At 39.8% G+C, this 19,199-nt stretch overlaps 2 protein-coding genes across 5 annotated transcripts; both read right to left on the reverse strand.

Annotated features, from left to right (window-relative positions):
• Positions 1 to 14,039: 14,039 nt before the first annotated feature.
• Positions 14,040 to 17,899, reverse strand: LOC117391495 (zinc finger protein 70-like). Of its 3 annotated transcripts, none has more exons than XM_055231459.1 (5): positions 17,795 to 17,899; positions 17,230 to 17,714; positions 16,917 to 17,158; positions 16,781 to 16,839; positions 14,040 to 15,670 (listed from the first exon to the last, which is right to left on the reverse strand). In XM_055231459.1, the coding sequence occupies exons 1-5, from the start codon at positions 17,878 to 17,880 to the stop codon at positions 14,473 to 14,475; spliced, it is 2,070 nt and encodes a 689-aa protein (XP_055087434.1). In that variant the 5' UTR covers positions 17,881 to 17,899; the 3' UTR covers positions 14,040 to 14,472. The 3 variants fall into 3 exon arrangements, with proteins under 3 accessions (XP_055087434.1, XP_055087433.1, XP_055087435.1); XM_055231458.1 differs by having other exon boundaries at positions 14,040 to 15,712; XM_055231460.1 differs by having other exon boundaries at positions 14,336 to 15,712; positions 17,230 to 17,709.
• A 599-nt stretch (positions 17,900 to 18,498) lies between these two features.
• Positions 18,499 to 19,067, reverse strand: lyrm5a (LYR motif containing 5a). 2 transcript variants are annotated; one of them, XM_033989356.2, is made up of 3 exons: positions 18,993 to 19,067; positions 18,816 to 18,884; positions 18,499 to 18,748 (listed from the first exon to the last, which is right to left on the reverse strand). In XM_033989356.2, exons 2-3 carry the CDS (start codon positions 18,858 to 18,860, stop codon positions 18,536 to 18,538), a joined length of 258 nt encoding a protein of 85 aa, XP_033845247.1. In that variant the 5' UTR covers positions 18,861 to 18,884; positions 18,993 to 19,067; the 3' UTR covers positions 18,499 to 18,535. The 2 variants fall into 2 exon arrangements, with proteins under 2 accessions (XP_033845247.1, XP_055087436.1); XM_055231461.1 differs by lacking the exon at positions 18,993 to 19,067 and having other exon boundaries at positions 18,816 to 18,890.
• Between the last annotated feature and the right edge of the window lie 132 nt (positions 19,068 to 19,199).

Raw genomic sequence — 19,199 nt, forward strand, 5'->3', positions numbered from 1 at the left:
TGCCATTTGATTTTAATCCAAGTGAAGTTACCTTATATCATCTGTCTATATAATTGTCCCTTGAAAATCTAATATCAAAAGTGTGGACTCGTAAATGGTCTTAACATGCATACGGCCAGGTTGTTTTACCAGGTTGGAGATGATTTCGTGAATGCACCGAGCGTCTTCAAACACAGACGACTCCACGTTTTCACTCCACTTCTTCCTGAGTCTGTCCAGTTTATGGCTGCTCACATGTTTGACATAAAGGCTCACTATCAGTTTGTAGCATTCATCTAGCGTACCCTGAACAGAGAGGTAGACAAGTAGACAACATTAGGTTCATCTAAGACCACAGGTGAGAAACACACAGGTCACGTCACTGAGCTTCAGGTACATTGTCCCTGCAGGGCAGTGATTCCTAACCAAGGGGTTGGGACCTCAAAGCTTCACAGGGGATAATCGCAACATTCTATAACATCTTTATTAGACATAAAACTATTCAATATTTGGTTGAAGACAGGTGTTGAAAACGCAGCTTTACTTCCACAGTATTATGTCTGAGCTTTCCTCCAAAATCCCTCCAGGGGATTTTGACAAGAAAACACAAAGAGTCTTCCTCATCACTGAAATATCAACAATGGAGAATAAACTGGGAAATTACATTGACTTATTTTGAATAGCACTTTTCATGGTTTCTAAAATTAGTCCTACAGGGCTGCATCTGAATTAAGCTACAGTACTTCAGAACCAAGCGCTGCTGTTGGGGGCTGTGCAAATCGGGAATCTAGATACTCAGAGAGGTTGCCAGAGGGGACAATTTCATCACTTTTCCAAAACCTGGAAAGCCCTGTTTTTCTGTAGTTTTTACCAATAGCTGTTAGCATTAGCCTGCAAAAAACACTAATCAGGAACAGTCCAGAGGGTCGACTAATCCATCAACCACATTTATGTGAGGTCAAAGCCTCGCTAAAAGTTACTGTTGAGTGTGTAAATCTTTAGGTGTTTTATTTTAGATCATAATTTGCCTGAAACAAGCATCTGAGCTAATGGCTAACAATTGACAGGTGAGGAGAAATATCAAGAAATAAACATTTGAGAAACTCTATTATGGAGAATGACTTTAACAATCATTTGTATGTGAGCCCTAGTCACGCATCCACTGACACGACTCAAAATGACATTTGCCACTATCCATCCCTGAATAAACCTTTATTTTCATTGCAAGACATACCCTTCACCTCATGTCACATTTTTACTTTGTCTGTGACATTCTGGCCATTGCTTGAGTTATAGCAGAAGATAATTAGCAGGATTACTAATAAACAAAGCTCCTGGTACATCCTCCTCAGACTCTAGACCGCTGCCTCGTCACAAACAGCAGGACTGTGGGCAACGTACATGGACAGTGGTTCATATGGGGTTGGATATTTCTTTATTTTACAACCTTCATAAGTTTACAAGCAAATGAGGTTTTGGAACTCTGTGTACCGCTGCTCCTGATGTGTATGAGTCGACCGTGAGATTGAACGCAGTGATAAACATTTTATACACTGCAGCTTGTAGCTACAATATGACATTGTTCCACTGCGGCCTCTTAAACACTGAATGTGATGAGAATATTTTGTCTGTCATGGAGAACTGAAATGTGACACACACATTCTCTAAATCATACAACAAGAAAGCTACAAGGACCTGGCTCTAAAGGAAGTAAATAGGGACTACAGAGAAACTAAAAAGTTGGAAATAGAAATGAGTAGTACCTGAGTACTACTCATTTCTATTTGTGTCTTTTCACCCTCTGTGATGTATTTAGTGTAGCTACTGTTAGCTACTAGCTAAATAAACCAACCTTGTGTTTCTTCAGACACAGCCACAGCTCTGGTCTGAACAGCCTCTCCAAGTCTGTCATTGGGGAATAGCATCTGATTCCTTTGCAATAGCATCTGATTCCTTTTGAAGTATTTTTTAAAACCATTCTGGGAAAAGCCGTGATAATCAATAGCTGAAACATAAAATCATGAATTGAATGAACCTTCTGTACCTTGGCAAACACCTCCACAGTGTTCAGTATAACTGTTTGGGTAAATGTTTCAGTTTCCGTGAGTAAAGCCTCCACCTCTTCAGAGATGTCCTGGACCTCCTGGGCACATCCTCTGAACTTGGTCTTTGTGAGGTACTCCCTGTGACAAAACATCATTTCAACGTTTAGTTTATTTGTTTTTACAACAGATTCAACTAAAGCTATTTTCCATCTGCAATCCCCGGGCAGGTTAACAAATACAATTAAAATACATCCAAATATCCATCCATAGTCAAAGCAGTCATTTTCCCACTCTTTTAAAAAAAAAAAAAAACATCACACTGACTCTACATTTAACATTTAAAATGACTCAAGTAGTACATCAGAAATGGCCATAGCCTTACAATACAATTCACCATCAGAGCATCAGAAGACAGTGAAATATTTATAAATGAAGTCATGTTGTTCTCACTTGAGTTCTTTGCAGATTTGCAGGGTCCTGAAAAACTGCAGCATTTGTTCTTCAGCCATTTTCTTCTTTTGCAGCATTTCTAACCACTTGAACCACTGCTATTTGTAACTGCAAAGAAAAGCACTCAAAGATAATGCTGCTACTATAAAAATACAAAAATAAAAATATAATATATATTATGGTGTGTCACTGAGACATTTTAAGCTTTGGACTCAGTTCTTTTTAGTGCTATTTTTAGGGGGGGGGAAATATCTAGGCCTTAGAACAAAATTGCAGCAGAGTAATAGATGCCACCAAGCCACAGGTAAGATCTTTGGAGAATGCTTGTTTTTTTATTATTTGTTTTATTGTTGTGTTTTTCATTTGCAAGACCCATAAATAATAAACTGTAGATAAGTTGAATTCAAACTGTGAAACACCAGGCAATGCAATAACATCTACATGGAGTCAAGCAGGTGGCAGACCACCCACCGGAAATGTTACACAGTGCACCTTTAAGTTCACTCTTCTAATCAGAATCACAATTATGTGAGCACAACTCAAATATATATTTGTATGAAGAAAAACAATGCGACGTGATTGAAGGCTTAGAAAGGTCATTTTTGCAGAATATTAGGTATTTAAATATAGAATAAGATTTACCTTTTTGTGAATGGGAGCAGCTGTTGCAGACAAAGATGAGACAGTTTCAGAGAGAGAGAGAGGAACTGAAAGCCTTAACTGCAGAGGGAGTGGCATCAATGCACTGGACACATCATAATACAGTCCACATATAGACTGGGTTATTATAAACCCATACAGTATACAGACAGACCATTACATATTTATACAAAAACAAACAAACAATAATGTTGATAGGTCTTAAAATGAGCAAAAAAGCTTGAGGTTCAAAACAACCTGGTTGTACCTGGATCACGTCCACATAGGTCCTGACAAACTGCTCTTCAGTGTTACAAAGCTGATGATCTGTCTCTAGATTTAAGATCTGACGCAACTGAGGGGAAACTTCTTCCTGAAACAAATCCAGCCTTAAAATGTACCTGTGCTACTCCTTTCACAAACAGGATCTGACGGCAGACGTACGGTACCTTTAGGAACTGCAGAAGTTTGTCTTGAGCCTGTTGGATCCAGTCCCTCAGCAGAACCAGGTCTATGTGCTGTATCAAGTCTGAGCTCTGGAGGTCCGGGTGCAGGAGCAGCTCCTGACTGAGACACGTCACAAACATGAAGGAGTCAATAACACAATAGACTAAAATAGCTTCTTTAACTCCCCTCTCAAACCATTCCTTTTAGGAAAGAAGCTGTTTTTGTTAGGAAAGACAATCCCTCCTTACACAGGAATGGGGGTGTTGTGGAAAAAAATGACAATTCTAGATCTAGAAATCCATTTGTGAAGCCCGGTGAGTTTTGAAAGACAGAAAAAAGTGTATTCTTTGTAACAGCCGATACAGACAGGACAGGGCCCTGGCCTTTTCCCGTCAGTCAAGTTTTTGTCAAGATGAATCTCACATGAACATCTTTTTTTAAGATGTGGAAATTACCGTGCTTTTTACTGTGCTAAACACCTTAAAGGTTTATTTGATTGTGTTTTATTAATAATCACGGGTCAGACTGTGATTAAACAGCACTTTCTGAATTGTGATGTGTCCATTTAAAGACCTGATGTTCTGCTGTTATTTTTACAACTCTTGTAATGCATTATGGTCTATATTGACTCGTCCAGTGACCATCGCTGGACACCAATGTTCCCTCTAATTTTTCATGAGTCTGAGCAAACACACAAACTCCCTGAGTGGTCCCATGGACCACTGTGAGCAACATCAGACGTGCGCACTGTGGTCATGCTGCATCGTTAAATGGTTTATTAAAAGAATCAAATTGCCACATTTATATTTCTGTTATAAGACTTTTAATTACCGGTAAGTGCTTTAGCCACTTATACAATGAAAATGACAAAAATCTTGTTCATGACCTGTGTAGTGTGTTAATCTATTGGAAGTATAAATATTTCATTTTAACTATGGCAAAACATTCCAACCAAACTTCCAACCAAAACCAAGCCAACTGTAAACTCCAATGTTGAAAACACACTTAACATTTTTATTATAAAGCTCTGACTTGTATTATGAGTATAAGCCATTGTGAGAAGCTTTTGCTGTGACTGAGTGAGATTGTCCTACTGTGTCTGGGACACAGTCCGGTAACTCTTTTTCAGTATATGACACGATCATTTGATTTTCACAACTCATAAACTAGTGACAGTTTTCAATGACCAATATACACTGAGAGGAATCTGTATCTGCACACCCAGCTGCTCTATTACTGTACATTTACATATCATAACAAAACACAATATATAATGTGTATTTGTATATACAATATATTGTATATTCAAAATAAGTGGTATATATTTACAAACCACACACTACAAACAGTGAACAAACACACACACTTCAAAATGTAAACAAACACACACTGGAAACTAATAATACACTGTACATGTGACAGTGTGACAGTCATTCTGTGACAGGGGTTGGTGGCTCGAGTCCCGCTCGGACCAACTTCTCTCATTGTGTCCTTAGGCAAGACACTTCGCCCAAGTGGTGTGTGCGTGATGATCGGTGGTGGTCGGGGGGCGCAGATTGGCATTAGCTAATACTAATGATTACACACAATACACAGTTGACCCACAATTAAGTCAATAGCAGAATAAACCACACTTACCGATCAGGAACAGCATCCAGTCCATCAAAACATAAGGTCCTCTGCTCCTGAGTCCATCATGAGGTCTTCACTTGGTTCCACGATGCCTCTAGTTTAACTTGTACAAACATCCACAGTGTCCTCGGTCGTGTACTTCCTTTCTTTTGTCCGTTTCGTCATGTTTAAAACGCAAAACTGCTGCAAAACAGTGCGTAAAATTACGCAATTACGCGTGCGTGATTTTACGCGTGCGTGATTTTACGCGTGCGTGATTTTACGCGTGCGTGATTTTACGCGTGCGTGATTTTACGCGTGCGTGATTTTACGCGTGCGTGATTTTACGCGTGCGTGATTTTACGCGCGGATCTTTGCCCGAGGGCGGGCCGTCGGAACGTTAAGGGGTTAAACGGCACTTAGAATCATTAGCGAGTCTTCACTCCACATCGGTCACATCGGCTAAAACACTGGGAACAGGACATGAGGACGCCTGTCAATGACGTTGATGAACTGCGCAAATACGTGTGTGAATCACATAATTGGCTGGAGCAGCTCGTCCCCGGTCACACTCACTGACTCATATTGAAAAATAGCGCAGAATGAATGAATGCAATTGCGCACGCGCGCAGCTTAGAGGGAACAGTGCCCCCGGGGTATGTGAAGTGTCGTAGGGGGTACAACATGTGGGGCCTGATCTCTTGAGGGTGCACAGTGGCTGTGGCCATGTTGCATTATGTCTGCATTTTATATCTGCATGAATGTTTATATTGTTTGTCTTTTTTTTGTCCTGTGTGAAAAAGAGGCCCTGAGCACAGCAGGTGCACACGACTCTAGGCTGCTCTATGAAACTTATTACATCTAATATTGCACGTCTAAAATGTCCTTGCATGTATTTCCACACATGTATCCCCTTCAAAACACTGTACTGTAATGGCCTTTATGTGTGCAGAGTCAATCTACTACTGTGTCTAGTGGCGGCCCTCACCTGCAGTGGGGATTTCCTGCCCACCCACCAACGGGGAAACTGGGAGAGGTTTAGTGGCATCTCCACCACGGAAGTCATATGTTTACTGTTCATATTTGGCTTCCTAATGTTTTTTTATATTGTTCTTGTTTTCTGGGAGCACACGATTTTTTCCAAAGCTGAAGACATGTATAATTTAAATATTGTTTCATTGAATGTGAATGGGTTAACTACCTCCAGAAAGAGAGGGAAGGTACTACTAAAACTGAAAAAAGAAAAAATACATTTTAAGGAGGAAATTTTGAAAGCCATACATTTGTTAAAAATGGCAAATCGCCAGGTAGTGATGGTTTTCCAGCCGAATGGTACAAGATATATAAGACTGAATTAGCAACAATTCTATGTAAATCCTTAAACTGGACTCTGAAAGAAAATAAAATGCCAGCTTCCTGGTCCGAAGCAATAAAATCTGTAATTCCTAAACCAGGCAAAAACAGGGAATGCTGTGCCAATTATAGACCCATTTCTGTACTGAATATTGATTACAAAATATACACATCAATAATTTCTAAAAGACTAAAAACATTCATATCAGACTTAATCGATGAAGACAAGACGGGGTTTATGAGTGGACGCCAGACACATGATAATATTAGGAAAACTCTACATATAATTGAAAGGGCACAGAGGGAAAAGAGAAGTACAGTTTTGTTAAGTATTGATGCCAAAAAAGCATTTGACTCCATGGATTGGGATTTTTTGTACCAAGTTTTGGGGAAAATGGGCTTTAATGAGAAATTTGTACAAATCATCAAAATATTATACATTAGCCAACTGCCAGAATAAAAATAAATGGCAATCTTACAGATAAAATTATTTTACAAAGATCAACTAGACAGGGATGTAGCCTCTCGCCCACGCTCTTCTCAATCTTTATCGAACCTCTAGCACAGGCGGCAAAATCGAGAAATTAAAGGAGTTAAGATAAATGGAGTAGATCATAAGATTGGACTTTTCGCGGATGATGTAATTGCATATCTGGAAGAACCAAATACATCTTTGCCTGAATTTATGAAGCTTTTGGAAACATTTGAATATTTATCTGGATATAAAATAAATATTTCAAAGACACAACTTTTAAAATTCAAGATATTAAAAAATCCTACAAATTTAACTGGAACATGGAGTACAAAAAGATATTGAAAGATAGAATACATTAACATTAGATCTCAGTTCCAGGATCGAAATTGTAAAAATGAATATCTTACTCAGGTTTCTGTTTTTATTCCATGCACTACCAGTAGAGGTCACCCAAATTCAATTAACAGCATGGGACAGAAACATATCAAGGTTTGTATGGGAGAGTAAGAGACCCAGGGTGATATATGGGACTCTCCAGCTTCCCAAAGAGAAAGGAGGGATGGCACTACCAAAGATGAAGGAATATTATCAAGCAGCACAACTGAAATACATTTATTGCTGGTGTAATCCATATTATAGTGGTAAAAGTGGAAAATAGAAATCGGAAACTTGAAAATGCCTATTCAACACCGTCTCGGAGATAAAGATGCGTATGAAAAAAATACAAGCCAGCTTGACCAGATAACCAAACACACATTTGAAGTTTGGTTTAAATAGCTCCGGACAAGTAAAATTCAAAACCATGCAAAAGAATTAAAATGGATAACATATGACGACAAATTCAAGCCAGCTAAATTTGATCAAAGTTTTAAAAATTGGACAATCAAAGGAATTACAGCTTGGTGTGTTTTGGAAAACAATGGGAAGCTGGAGAGTTTCCAAGGTTTGACACAAAAATATCAACTTACAAAATATGGCTTTTTTCGCCATCTACAGATGAGGGAATACTATAAGAAGGAAATACAGGTGGAACCCTCCATGGGAGAGAGCAACGTGATCCAAATAATGACTAAAGCTTACAGGGATAGCAATATTAGAATAATCTCAGTAATATATAAAGCCATGCTAAGTGAAGATAAGCATGCAACCCAAAAAGTAAAGTTAAAATGGGAAAAAGAGTTTAATATAGAAATTGGGGATGAAAATTGGCTAAACATGTGGAGAGCCCACCATACAACTACCAGCTCTCGGGCATGGAGGGAGTTTGCCTGGAAAAATTGGATTTGATTTTTTCTTACACCTCAGCTCAAAAGTAAACCATTACAGGTACCTCAGAAATGTTAGAGAATGCAGGGAAATTAATGTTGACCATTCACATATTTTGGAAATGCTCAACACTTTTGGAATTTTGGAAAAATGTGTGTACAGTGATAAGTGAAGTACTGGGATACACAATATTATGGAAACCAGAAATTCTGTACCTATGTAACTTTCGGGATGACAGTGTTATTGAATGTGATAAATGCCTTGTAAAAGTGATGTTCATAGCAGCCAAAAAATGTATGACGAGGAAATGGGGGAATACATAATATTCCTTAACTTCAATGTACGTCGTAACGGGTGGGGTTGGGAGGACCAAAGACGTGCAGGACTCGGGACAGGTTTACAGCGTTTTATTTACAGGTAGTGAAAGTTCAGTCTTAATAGTTCATGTAAGACACACGCAGGGAGCAGGGAGCAGGAGGCGAACCAGACGAGAGTGGTGCCGAGCAGGGACAGGAAACCAGGACCGAGACGAGGACAGGATTAGGATGAGACCAGAGCAAGCCAGGCAGAGATGTCCAGAGCGGGCACGAAGACAGCCAGGGCCGGAGCACGACGGGATCAGGAACAGGGCCAGGGAAGACCCAGCAGGGATAATCCAGAGAGCGGGAGACAGGGCCGGAGACGGGAAGCAAGCCGGAGGCCGAGACGGGACAGGAGGAAAGGCAGTGAGGAGGACTGTATCGGAGCTGGAGCGCAGAGGCAGGAGCAGGGACGAGTGAGAGCAGGAATCTGGAAGGTAGCAGAAATCCGGTAAGTAACGGGCAGACAGGCAACATAAATACAACGCTAGTGTGACGCCCACGAGGTGTGGTCACATAGTTTTTATTTAATGTAATTTTATAAATGAGTATTAGTGGTGTTTTTATTTTTGATAACTGAACAATTGTAATTCTGATTGCCACCACTTGATGGCAGCACGCGCAGCGTGACGGTTTGCGAGAGGTCAGGCTTCTGCTTCCTGTTAGCGGCAGTAGCAGCGAGCCAAGACAGCATGAAATTAATGTGTCCGTCTCAATTTGTTTATTCCAGGTTGGTACAGTTCCACCAAACACGAAAACTGACTCATATGAAGTCCTAATGATATAACTTTTGTTGTAAGATTTGCTAGTCTAAAGCTAGACGTTTACTATTTGATGCATTTTATTTAGATATATGATTAGCTCTTTATGCTAACTCCCGCGCTAGCGCTTAGCCTAGACCTTGCTGCTTCTCCGTTGGCTCCACATGCTGTAATATAAAATTGTTCTCTTCCACCACATTTGGATTGTTTATACGTTAATGCAATGTGCTTGTGTAAAAATAAAGTTAGCGGCAGTAGCAGCGAGCCAAGGCAGCACGAAATTAATGTGTCCGTCTCACTTTTATTCCAGCAACCAACTCTCCCCTACAAATAATATTTTAAACTAGTAGCGGTGGTTGTACCGGCCCAATACCTGCCACAGTTTCTTGGTGGCCCGTACGGGGAGAGTATTGGTCAACAATGATGAGCCCAGCAGTAACCAGAGGGATGAATCCAGATGGTGCCAGCTGCTGCTTACTGATGAAGATTCAACACTACTACACCTGTGGTGCTGAGTAAAGAGTACAGCTACAGTGTACAAGAAAAACGCCTGTCAAGGACAAAGACTGAATAAAGCCAACTTCAGTGTGGACCAGGTGAAAGGACAATGGAGACAGCTATGGTCAGAAGGTGAGAGGGAAGATTTGGTGTGGAGCATCAAGAGAAGCCTGCTCACCCTCTCAGCTAATGAACTGTTTCAGCTTGCCAAGTCACTGGGGACCATGCCTGGAGTGGACGAGTCACATCTTAGGTCAGGGGACGAGGAGAGTTGTTTCCAGTATCAGTGATGTTATGTGCAGTAAAGCTTTAATAGAATCTGAGGACCAGGAGATGTCACATCTACTACAGCTGCAGACGGTCTGGCACCGAGTGTCTTCTCCCCGCTCCTCTTATCCACGGCAGGTGGTGATGATTACCCTCATGGGACACAGGTGCGCGCGGGAGGAGCTGAGAGTTCCGCCCCGCTCCAGGTTCAGGCAGATGAGGGAGGGGGGAGAGCACACAGGGAGGCAGAACAGGAGCGGAGATACATGCCTCATGACAATGTACTCCTTTTTTAAATCAATCAATCAAGAAATCAATGGGATGGTGGGCGTGGTTGAAGGTGGTAAAGTCGCCGCATTAAGCCAAGTTCTAAGTCTCAGAGGCTGAGTTCAGTCCTCGTCCGACTCAGAGTCTTGGAGGTGGTGGTAGAAGCCCCCGGACATCCCAGCAGAGGTGGAGGGGCCAGGGTCAGGGGAGGAGTGGCGCGGCCTTTTGGAGGTGGGGTCTTCATCCTCTTCATCCCTGTCGCGCTTGGGTCTGCTGAGGGGAATAAAGTCCAAAGCAGGACCCACAGGAGGAGGAGGGCGAGAAGCAGGCCGAGAGCAGGATGCAGCACAGAAGAGAGCTCTGAGGCCAACAGAAGGCCTCGCTGCTGAGGAGAGGAGTGGCCTGGGTCAGAGGAGGAGAGGCACGGCCGCTTGGAGCTGGGTTGGAGGTCTTCATCCTCTTCATCTCGCTCGCGCTTGCAGCTGCTGGGGGTTGGGAGACGTCCAGAAGGTGGAAAAATCGGAAACCGGATGACATCCCACAACTGTTCGGCCTCCTCCTCTTCACTCTCTTCGGAGAAACTCACGTCTATGCCCAGCCAGTCCACTTCATCAGCCGATCAAGCGCCTTCGCTTCAATTTTCTTCATCAGAAGACGAAGCGCCATCGCTCCAGTCCTCTTCATCCGACCAATCAGGCCTAAAACCCCATTCCCAAAACTCACCTCTGTCGTCTTCATCGGGAAGAACCACAGGGTCTGCAACAGGTTTGACAATGTTAAACACCCTTTAAATTGTAGAAAGAGCAAATCAACTACCGTGAGCTCTATTACTACTACTACTACTTTTACTCACAGCTACTTAAATAACATATCGAAGTTGTTGTTTTTGAAAATAACCTAACATTAAGCTACACTAAATTTTGCTTGGTTCATGTAGGCCTATTTGATGCCTACATTAATTAATAATTGGCTGTGGCCATGTCGCATTATGTCTGCATTTTATATCTGCGTTAATGTTTATATTGTTTGTCTATTTTTTGTCCTGTGTGAAAATGAGGCCCTGAGCACAGCAGGTGCACACGACTCTAGGCTGCTCTATGAAACTTATTACATCTAATATTGCACGTCTAAAATGTCCTTGCATGTATTTCCACACATTTATCCCCTTCAAAACACTGTACTGTAATGGCCTTTATGTGTGCAGAGTCAACACAAGCGTGTGGCAGTACCAGACACGTGACTCTCAGGGGTTCACCACTACAGAAAGTGTGGAACCACTTGGAACCACTGGGCTAGTTTATAGTTTATAGGCTCACAGTCAGCTACATAGACATTTATACTCTTTAACTCATGTTTATGGTGTTAAACCATCTAAACCTCAAATGAAAGGCTCAAACTACAGCAATACAACAGCGTTGCTATAGAGATCAGAACGTACTTTCAGGGCATTTTTTAAACTTTCCAATTTAGAAGGGCTGGTCTGGTGCCATCTTTTTTCACAAAATACCACTCAAGCCTTGATGAATTTAGACCAGAAAACAAACCACATTTCCCATAAATGTGATGTTAAATATTGATTTTGCACTCGTGCTGATATATTTAGACCGGTTTCACCAACTACACCATTATTCGAAATGAAACCCTGGAGTGAAAGTCACAACCAAAATGATCAAACTTATCCATTTTCATTGTTAACAAACAAAGGTGCAAACATATTGATGTGAAATACCACTTCATAAGAGATATTTTTAATACTGGAAGAGTATTATTGGTATATTGTCCTACAGATCTAATGATTGCCGATATCTTAACAAAACCAGCCACAAAGCAGAAGCTAAAAGGTTTTGCACAGAAAATATTTGGTACTTAAAGAAATGAAATGGCATTAATTATGTGAAAATTTTATGATATTGTTCAGATATTGTAATTTTGTTTTACCCAATGAGTTAACAACGAGTGGGGGTGTTAAGTATTGTTCATAAAAGCAGCACTCTTACTCTGTGTAAAAGAGGCGTTTTATTTTGTAGACAGGAATGTCTGTTATGCGCACGCTCTCTTCTCTCCCTATGGCGCTCACATTGTGCGGCCGCTGTTGCGCCATGCAAATGTTGTATTAAATAAATATGTATTAAATAATAAATACTCAACCGGGTAAAGAATAATTTTTCCCAGTCATGAAGAGATACTTCTGTCCAAAACACCTTAACAAATATATTAGGGTTACATTCATTTTATATCTAAAATCAAACCAACTTTACATTATATTACGCTGCATCATACTCATCCATTTCACTCAAACTGGACCTGACACTAGCTCACTATTTGATTAAATGACTAACTAACTAACTAACTAACTAACTAACTAACGTCTAATCACCAGAAAGGTGACAGCTACTTGTCTCCATGGAGATGTCATTGCTTTGCCTGGAATGTTCCACAGTATAGCCTTAAACTGGTATGTTTTGTATTTATTCTGTTACAGATTTTTTTTTTTATTATTATTGCTGGATAATCTCTTTTAAACATGCATTATTACTGTGAGCAGGCTCACCTCTTCATAGATCTGAGGTGTAACTTGGCCTGGTGCCATCAGTTGCTCGTCTCCATGGAGAGCCAGGTTTATAGTGTGGAAGTATGACCCATCTGTCTGCATGTAGGATTTCTGAAAATGAACAGAACCAGTGACAAAGAACCGATGTACTGGGCTGATATTCTTAATTCATTCAGACAAAAATACCAATAGTAATTGACAGATATTGCCAAATATAGCCGATTTTGTGGAAATAATTTCTCAGTATTTTCAGTGAAAAATGTGTGTAAGTTATTTGGGATTCACTGTACACTGTTTGCAGCGTGTGGAGAAGAGCGACCTCCTGAGGACTCACGGAGAAGTGCAGGTGATGGAGAGTCAAATGGCAACTGTGCTTCTCAAAGGTAGATACTGAACAGAGAAGCTTTGGTTGTCCTTGTCCATGATTTTTATATGTGTGTGTATACATGTATATATACATACATGTTACATATATGTATATATAACAGATTAAATGATGATTTGATTCCACTTGTCATTACGTTTTATCGGGCTCAAGTATTTTAATTGAGTCGCGCCCTCTTGTGGTGACAGTGATAAGTGCCCCTGGCATCGCGAGCACGTTGCCAGTTGATGAGAGTCGGGCACGAGGTGGGTCACTGACTTTAGTACGACGGAGTGTAAGGGTCAGTTAAATAAAATTAATTTTGCGGGTGCTACGAGAATAAAGTCGTAGCATTTCTACATTAAACAGGTAATTTATTCATTTAAACTTTGCCCTTATTTGTATTTATTCAGTGTGTTTATGTTGCACTTTTTCACCGAATCAAGTTCCTAGTTTGTGAACTGTTCAGACTATGGCAATAAAAGTATTCTGATTCTGATTAACGAGAATAAATTCGAAGCCTGAAAAAGTCATTTTACGAGAATATAGTCATAATTTAGTCGGAGGTACCATACAGATTTGTATATATATATATATATATATATATATATATATAAAATCTTGATTTTTTTTTTTTGTGTAGAATCTACCATAAAAAAGACAGTACGATTTTCTTGTAATCTTGTCGTGTTTTTTTATTTTTATTTGTGAATACAATGTTCTTCCATATAAACTAAATAAAACTGAAGTAAATTTGACCAATATCAATGTTCCCATTCAAAGTGAATGCAGAAGAGCCAAAATGCCAAAGAATGGTGCTTGGACGAGTTCAAAGCTTACACATACAAACCTACAATAAATGCCAGAATTTGTATTGTTGGCCTTTTAAAAAGGTCACAAACAGTTGAAACATATTGTCTCACAGTTGTAAAGTTTAACATAAAAATATATTGTACCATCACTAGATTTAAGTTATAATGCATTTATTTTATTTTTAGGAGCGTTTTAGTTAATTGTATTTTATTTTAGTTTTCTATTGTATTTCTTTTGAAAGTTAGCTACAAGTCTGTAGTGAAAAGAACTTTCCCCCTGGGGATGAATAAAACAAATTTGGATTCTGATTACTTTTACTTCATGCTTTCAAGCCAAGGCATCAACAGCAGCCTGGTGGCTTTTCATGTGGGTTTTTAAACAGTGTGCTTGTGTATAGGCCTTATCACACAGTGTGCACTTGTATGGCTTGTGCCCAGTGTGAGTCCTCATGTGCATCTCCAAGTGCGCTTTACGTGATGTTTTGCATCCACACACTGTACAGGTAAAAGGTTTGATGCCAAGATGAGAGTTCATGTGGTTTCTAAGATGATTGCGTAATCTAAACTTCACACCACATAGTTTACAGGTGTAAGGCTTTTCTCCAGTATGAATCCTCATGTGTTCCTGTAACTCTCCTTTTAATAACTTGCCACAAACAGGACATTTAATGATGTGTGATTCATCATGTATTTTCTGGTGCGAGATTAACAAGGAGTTTGTATAAAATGTTTTGCTGCAAATGTCACACAAGAAGTTTCTTTCTCTGTCTAAATGAATTATCTCATGCTTATTCAGAAAATATTTACTATAAAAGAATTTTCCACAATGTGTACAACTGTGCTTCTTCTCACCAGAGTGAATTAGTTTGTGCCGGTGCAAGTTTGAATAATTTGAGAAACATTTACCACATACATCACAAGAATATGGCTTCCCGTCTGTGTGTATCTTCTTGTGAATGTAAAGCTGTGTTTTAATTCTAAAAATCTGAGGGCAGTAGTCACATTTGTAACTAGGCTTTTCTTTTTGATGTACATTAATTTTTTTCCACATGTTGCCATCAGCTGCGGCGGTTTCACCTAACTCACAGGTAATTTTATGTTTTTGAAAAACAATGAAGGTCAAAAAATATCGTCCACATTTGTCACATTGATGAAGTTTCTGGTGAGTGTCCAGATGACTCTTGAGCTCCTCTGATGACTCCAGTTCTTGTCCACATACTCCACAGATGCTTTTTGGATTATCCAGATGACATAGAGCATGTTTGGTAAGGATTTTGATGGATTGGAATGTAAGCCCACACACTTTACATGAATCTAGGCTCAGCTGTGTAACTCTTTTCTTTCTGATCTTTTTAATCTTTGAAGAAGTGCTGTGTTCTTCATTTTGTTCGTTTTGTGCTGGATTCCAGTCATCATCATCATCTTCACCCTCTTCACTCTGAGCTGCAGATGCAATGAAGGACAGGCCATCTTGCTCATCTGACAATTTACTGGGACCCTGCGTTTCTGACTGTTCTTGAAGACCGCTGTGGGAAAAGGGAGGGGCTGCCGTCATACGGTCTTGGACGCTTAAAACAACAATAATAATTATAACAATATTATTATCATAACAATAATATGAGAATAAAGTCATAGTCAATATAAAAATGCAATTTAACCAAGATTTAAGGACTGACATTAATGTTCCAAATCAAACCAAGCTCAGAAGAGCAATTCACTTTTGTAACCACAACCAGGATGTAAAACAATGACGCTTGGATGAGTTAAAAGCTTACACATTAGTGTAATTATACATTAGCTTACAAGCCTACTATAGACAGCAAACTTCATACTGATGGCTATTAAAAGGTCACAACTGTTGAACCATTTCGCCCATGAAGTGATCCCATGTGTTGCTGGGAAATGATTTCTGTAAAATAGAGGCTAAAGTTACTACACTTCACAAGCCCCTAACTGGGAGCCATGCCAAAATAGGCACATATAAATTGTGATTGTGTGCAAAGTGCCAATGTTTAGAACAGTAGAGAAACTACTGGAGTATGGGAGAAGATCACACAGAGATTCTTTCACCTAAAGCAGCTGTGGCTTGAGCACAATGAACCTTGGATAGAGAGAGCCAAGCTCTGTAGGCTTTTTCCAAAGCTCTCTCCGGTAACTCGATGAGGAAAGTGCAGCCTTCATGATTCTAAGATGTGGAACAGCTAAACTGCAATAACCTGGCTGCACATACACGTCAGGTGTTCATTTAAAGGCCAGAATTATAAAGTTTGACATCCATTCATGTATACATGTATAAATATATACACAGACATTATACATATACACATATATATAGGTGTATTGTGTGTTATATATATATATATATATATATACACACACACACACATTATTCCCATACATACACTTTACTTGTGACTTTGTCCCAAAAGTTTACACATTGTCATAATGTCAAAAATGTCTTACTTCAATGACTTTATTCTCATACCAACTGCATACTGCAGAGGCGATAGCTTTGTTTAACAACATTGTTTTTGGCTAACAGTGTCACTATGATGTCAAGTCTATGTCTTGGAATAGCGGAAAATTTCCCTTTTGACAAGCGTAAAGTCACATGTATTTCTCTGTGCAACTCTTACCTTGTACTGGGCTTGTGACCATGTGATGATGTTGCTGTGTCACAAGTGTCTTCAAGCTCCTTCAAAAAGTAAATAATTATTAGCCACAATGCTTAATTAAGTTACAACGCTTAATTAAAGAATTCAATTATGTTACCTTTGGCTGTATGTAAAAGGCAAGGTGTTTCTGTGCATTTCTGAAGGCTCTGTAGAGCTCACTCTGTGTCACCCTACTTACTGGATGAGAAACTGATGTTTTGTTTCTTTCAAGCAAAACAGCCTCAAGGGGTTCGTCTTCTCCAAGCTCAGGAAAGGTGGACCTCAGATGGTTGAAGAAATCAGGCTCGCTCAAGTTTTGTTGACACAATATTGTTTGAACTGGACCTTTAAGCATGAAAGCTTACACAAACGGCAGCTATTATTACTAAATATGTATAAAGTCTGCTAAATTAAATTTCTAAATATCTTACCATTGTTTGATAAAGCTGTATCAGGGCACTTCTCCATCAAACCAATTCTAAGTTTAATCAAATGCTTTTTTTTCAAAGATCGCTGCCCTTTGCTTTGGTCGGGTTTAATTTGTGTTTCTTCTTTCTTCTCACTGGCGGGGCTCTGCAACAGTTCATGACCAACTTTAATCAAACGCTGTTTCTTTCCAGTTGAAGAGCGCTGTGTTATTTTCTGGTTGGGTTTCCATTCTTTTTCTTCTTTTTTCTCACGGTCAGAGTCTGTCTCATCGTCGTTTGATCTGTATCGCTTCGGAAGCCGTCTTTTTCTTTTGACCTTTGTTTTTTGCACATCATCTATTGTTTCATCGCAGATATACTTCTCTACTCTTGCCAGGCAGGACACAGAGGGGTCACTGGCCAGATCTACAAAAGCACAATCGCTTTCTTCGTAGTCCAGCAATGTTTCTTCAAGATAGGGCTCACTGATAATACCATGCCCCCCTGTACTGCAAAAACACACAATTATGTTACCAGCACCTTTTAAAATAGGAAAAATGTATTATATGCCTTAATTTAATTTTCAAACCTTTTTCTTGATGCCCCATTGTCCTCGTCTTCTGTGATCTTCTGCACGTGCCTCACTTCAACTTCGCCTGAAGATGCACAGGACATGTCTAAGGTTCCATCATTCAAATCTGGTAGAACAAAGTTAAACATCTAAGTAAGGAGCCTGCACCCACCACTACCATTAATAATAACTAACGTTTCTTCGTACCCATCCGGCTCAGATATACTCGAGGTTGCAGGATCGCGTCCAGTTGCCCCTTCTTATCACTCAACTCCCGCTTCAACAACAAAACTTCATTTTCGTATCCAGCTACTGTAGTCTCCACCACCGCTAACACTTCCCGTACGGCTATGGTCATTTTCTCAGTGATTAGCCCCCTCAATATTTCGACTTTTGAAATTTCGCTCTCAGATGAGCCAACTACATAAACTCCAACAGCCTCCATCTCTCAACAAATGCACGAGGAGGAGGACTTCCGGTTTCGAAAAGTGTGCACCCGTAAATCTAGTCCGGGTGTTTAAACAATGGATGGTTTAAAACGTAAGATTATTTCGAAGATCACTTTTAATCACTTTTTCTCTATCTCCAACATCAAGACATAATTTTATTTTAAAATATTAACAACAAGAAAAAAAAAACAACAACAACAAAATTTACTAGATGTAATTTTCTACACAATACAATCACCATGCAAAACCACGCAATATGAAAATCGAAAAGACACTAAACGTATTGGCAACTAGATGACTTTAAATCATCTTATTTTTCTGGGTCATAGTATCTTTTCTTCAGTGTCCTGTACTTCCTCAAGTAATACATCGCCTCCAGTTCTTTGATAACAAAATCCCCCTTTGCCACCAGTTTCTTGATTTTCTCTGGGTCCGTCACATCTTTATTTTTCATGAAAGATGCCTTTAGTCGCTCTCGAAAATAAGTTGATCCCTGTGGATACTCTCGACCAAGATAAAGAAGCTATGGGCACAATAACGCAAAGTAAGAATACATTCAGAATGATGGAACACGTGATTGTTATACTTACATTTCTGTACAGTCTAACAACCTCTCTTCTTAAAGGATTTGCCATATTATAAGGGGAGGAATTGGACGTCTGCATAAAGGGAATGAAGAAACCCATGAGGTCTAGTAAAAACATATGTAACGGAAGCTCTCGGTCACTGAGCGGTAAGTGCGTTAACCGCTAAATAGAGGAACTTACCGATTAGTTCACACCATGTATTGCAAACATTAAAGTCTTGTGTTTTTCAGTTATCCGGCGCATTTAAATAAGTTGCCCTTCCTTCGTTTCTCCTGTGATGGAGGACAGAAACATAATCGTATGTCGACTTCCTGTCGCAAATGTAAACAAACTCGTACAGAACTAACACGCATGCGTAGTTGTTATGGTTACAGGACGCTGAAAATT

This window comes from Periophthalmus magnuspinnatus, chromosome 23 (assembly GCF_009829125.3).
Source record: "Periophthalmus magnuspinnatus isolate fPerMag1 chromosome 23, fPerMag1.2.pri, whole genome shotgun sequence".
NCBI lineage: Eukaryota > Metazoa > Chordata > Actinopteri > Gobiiformes > Gobiidae > Periophthalmus > Periophthalmus magnuspinnatus.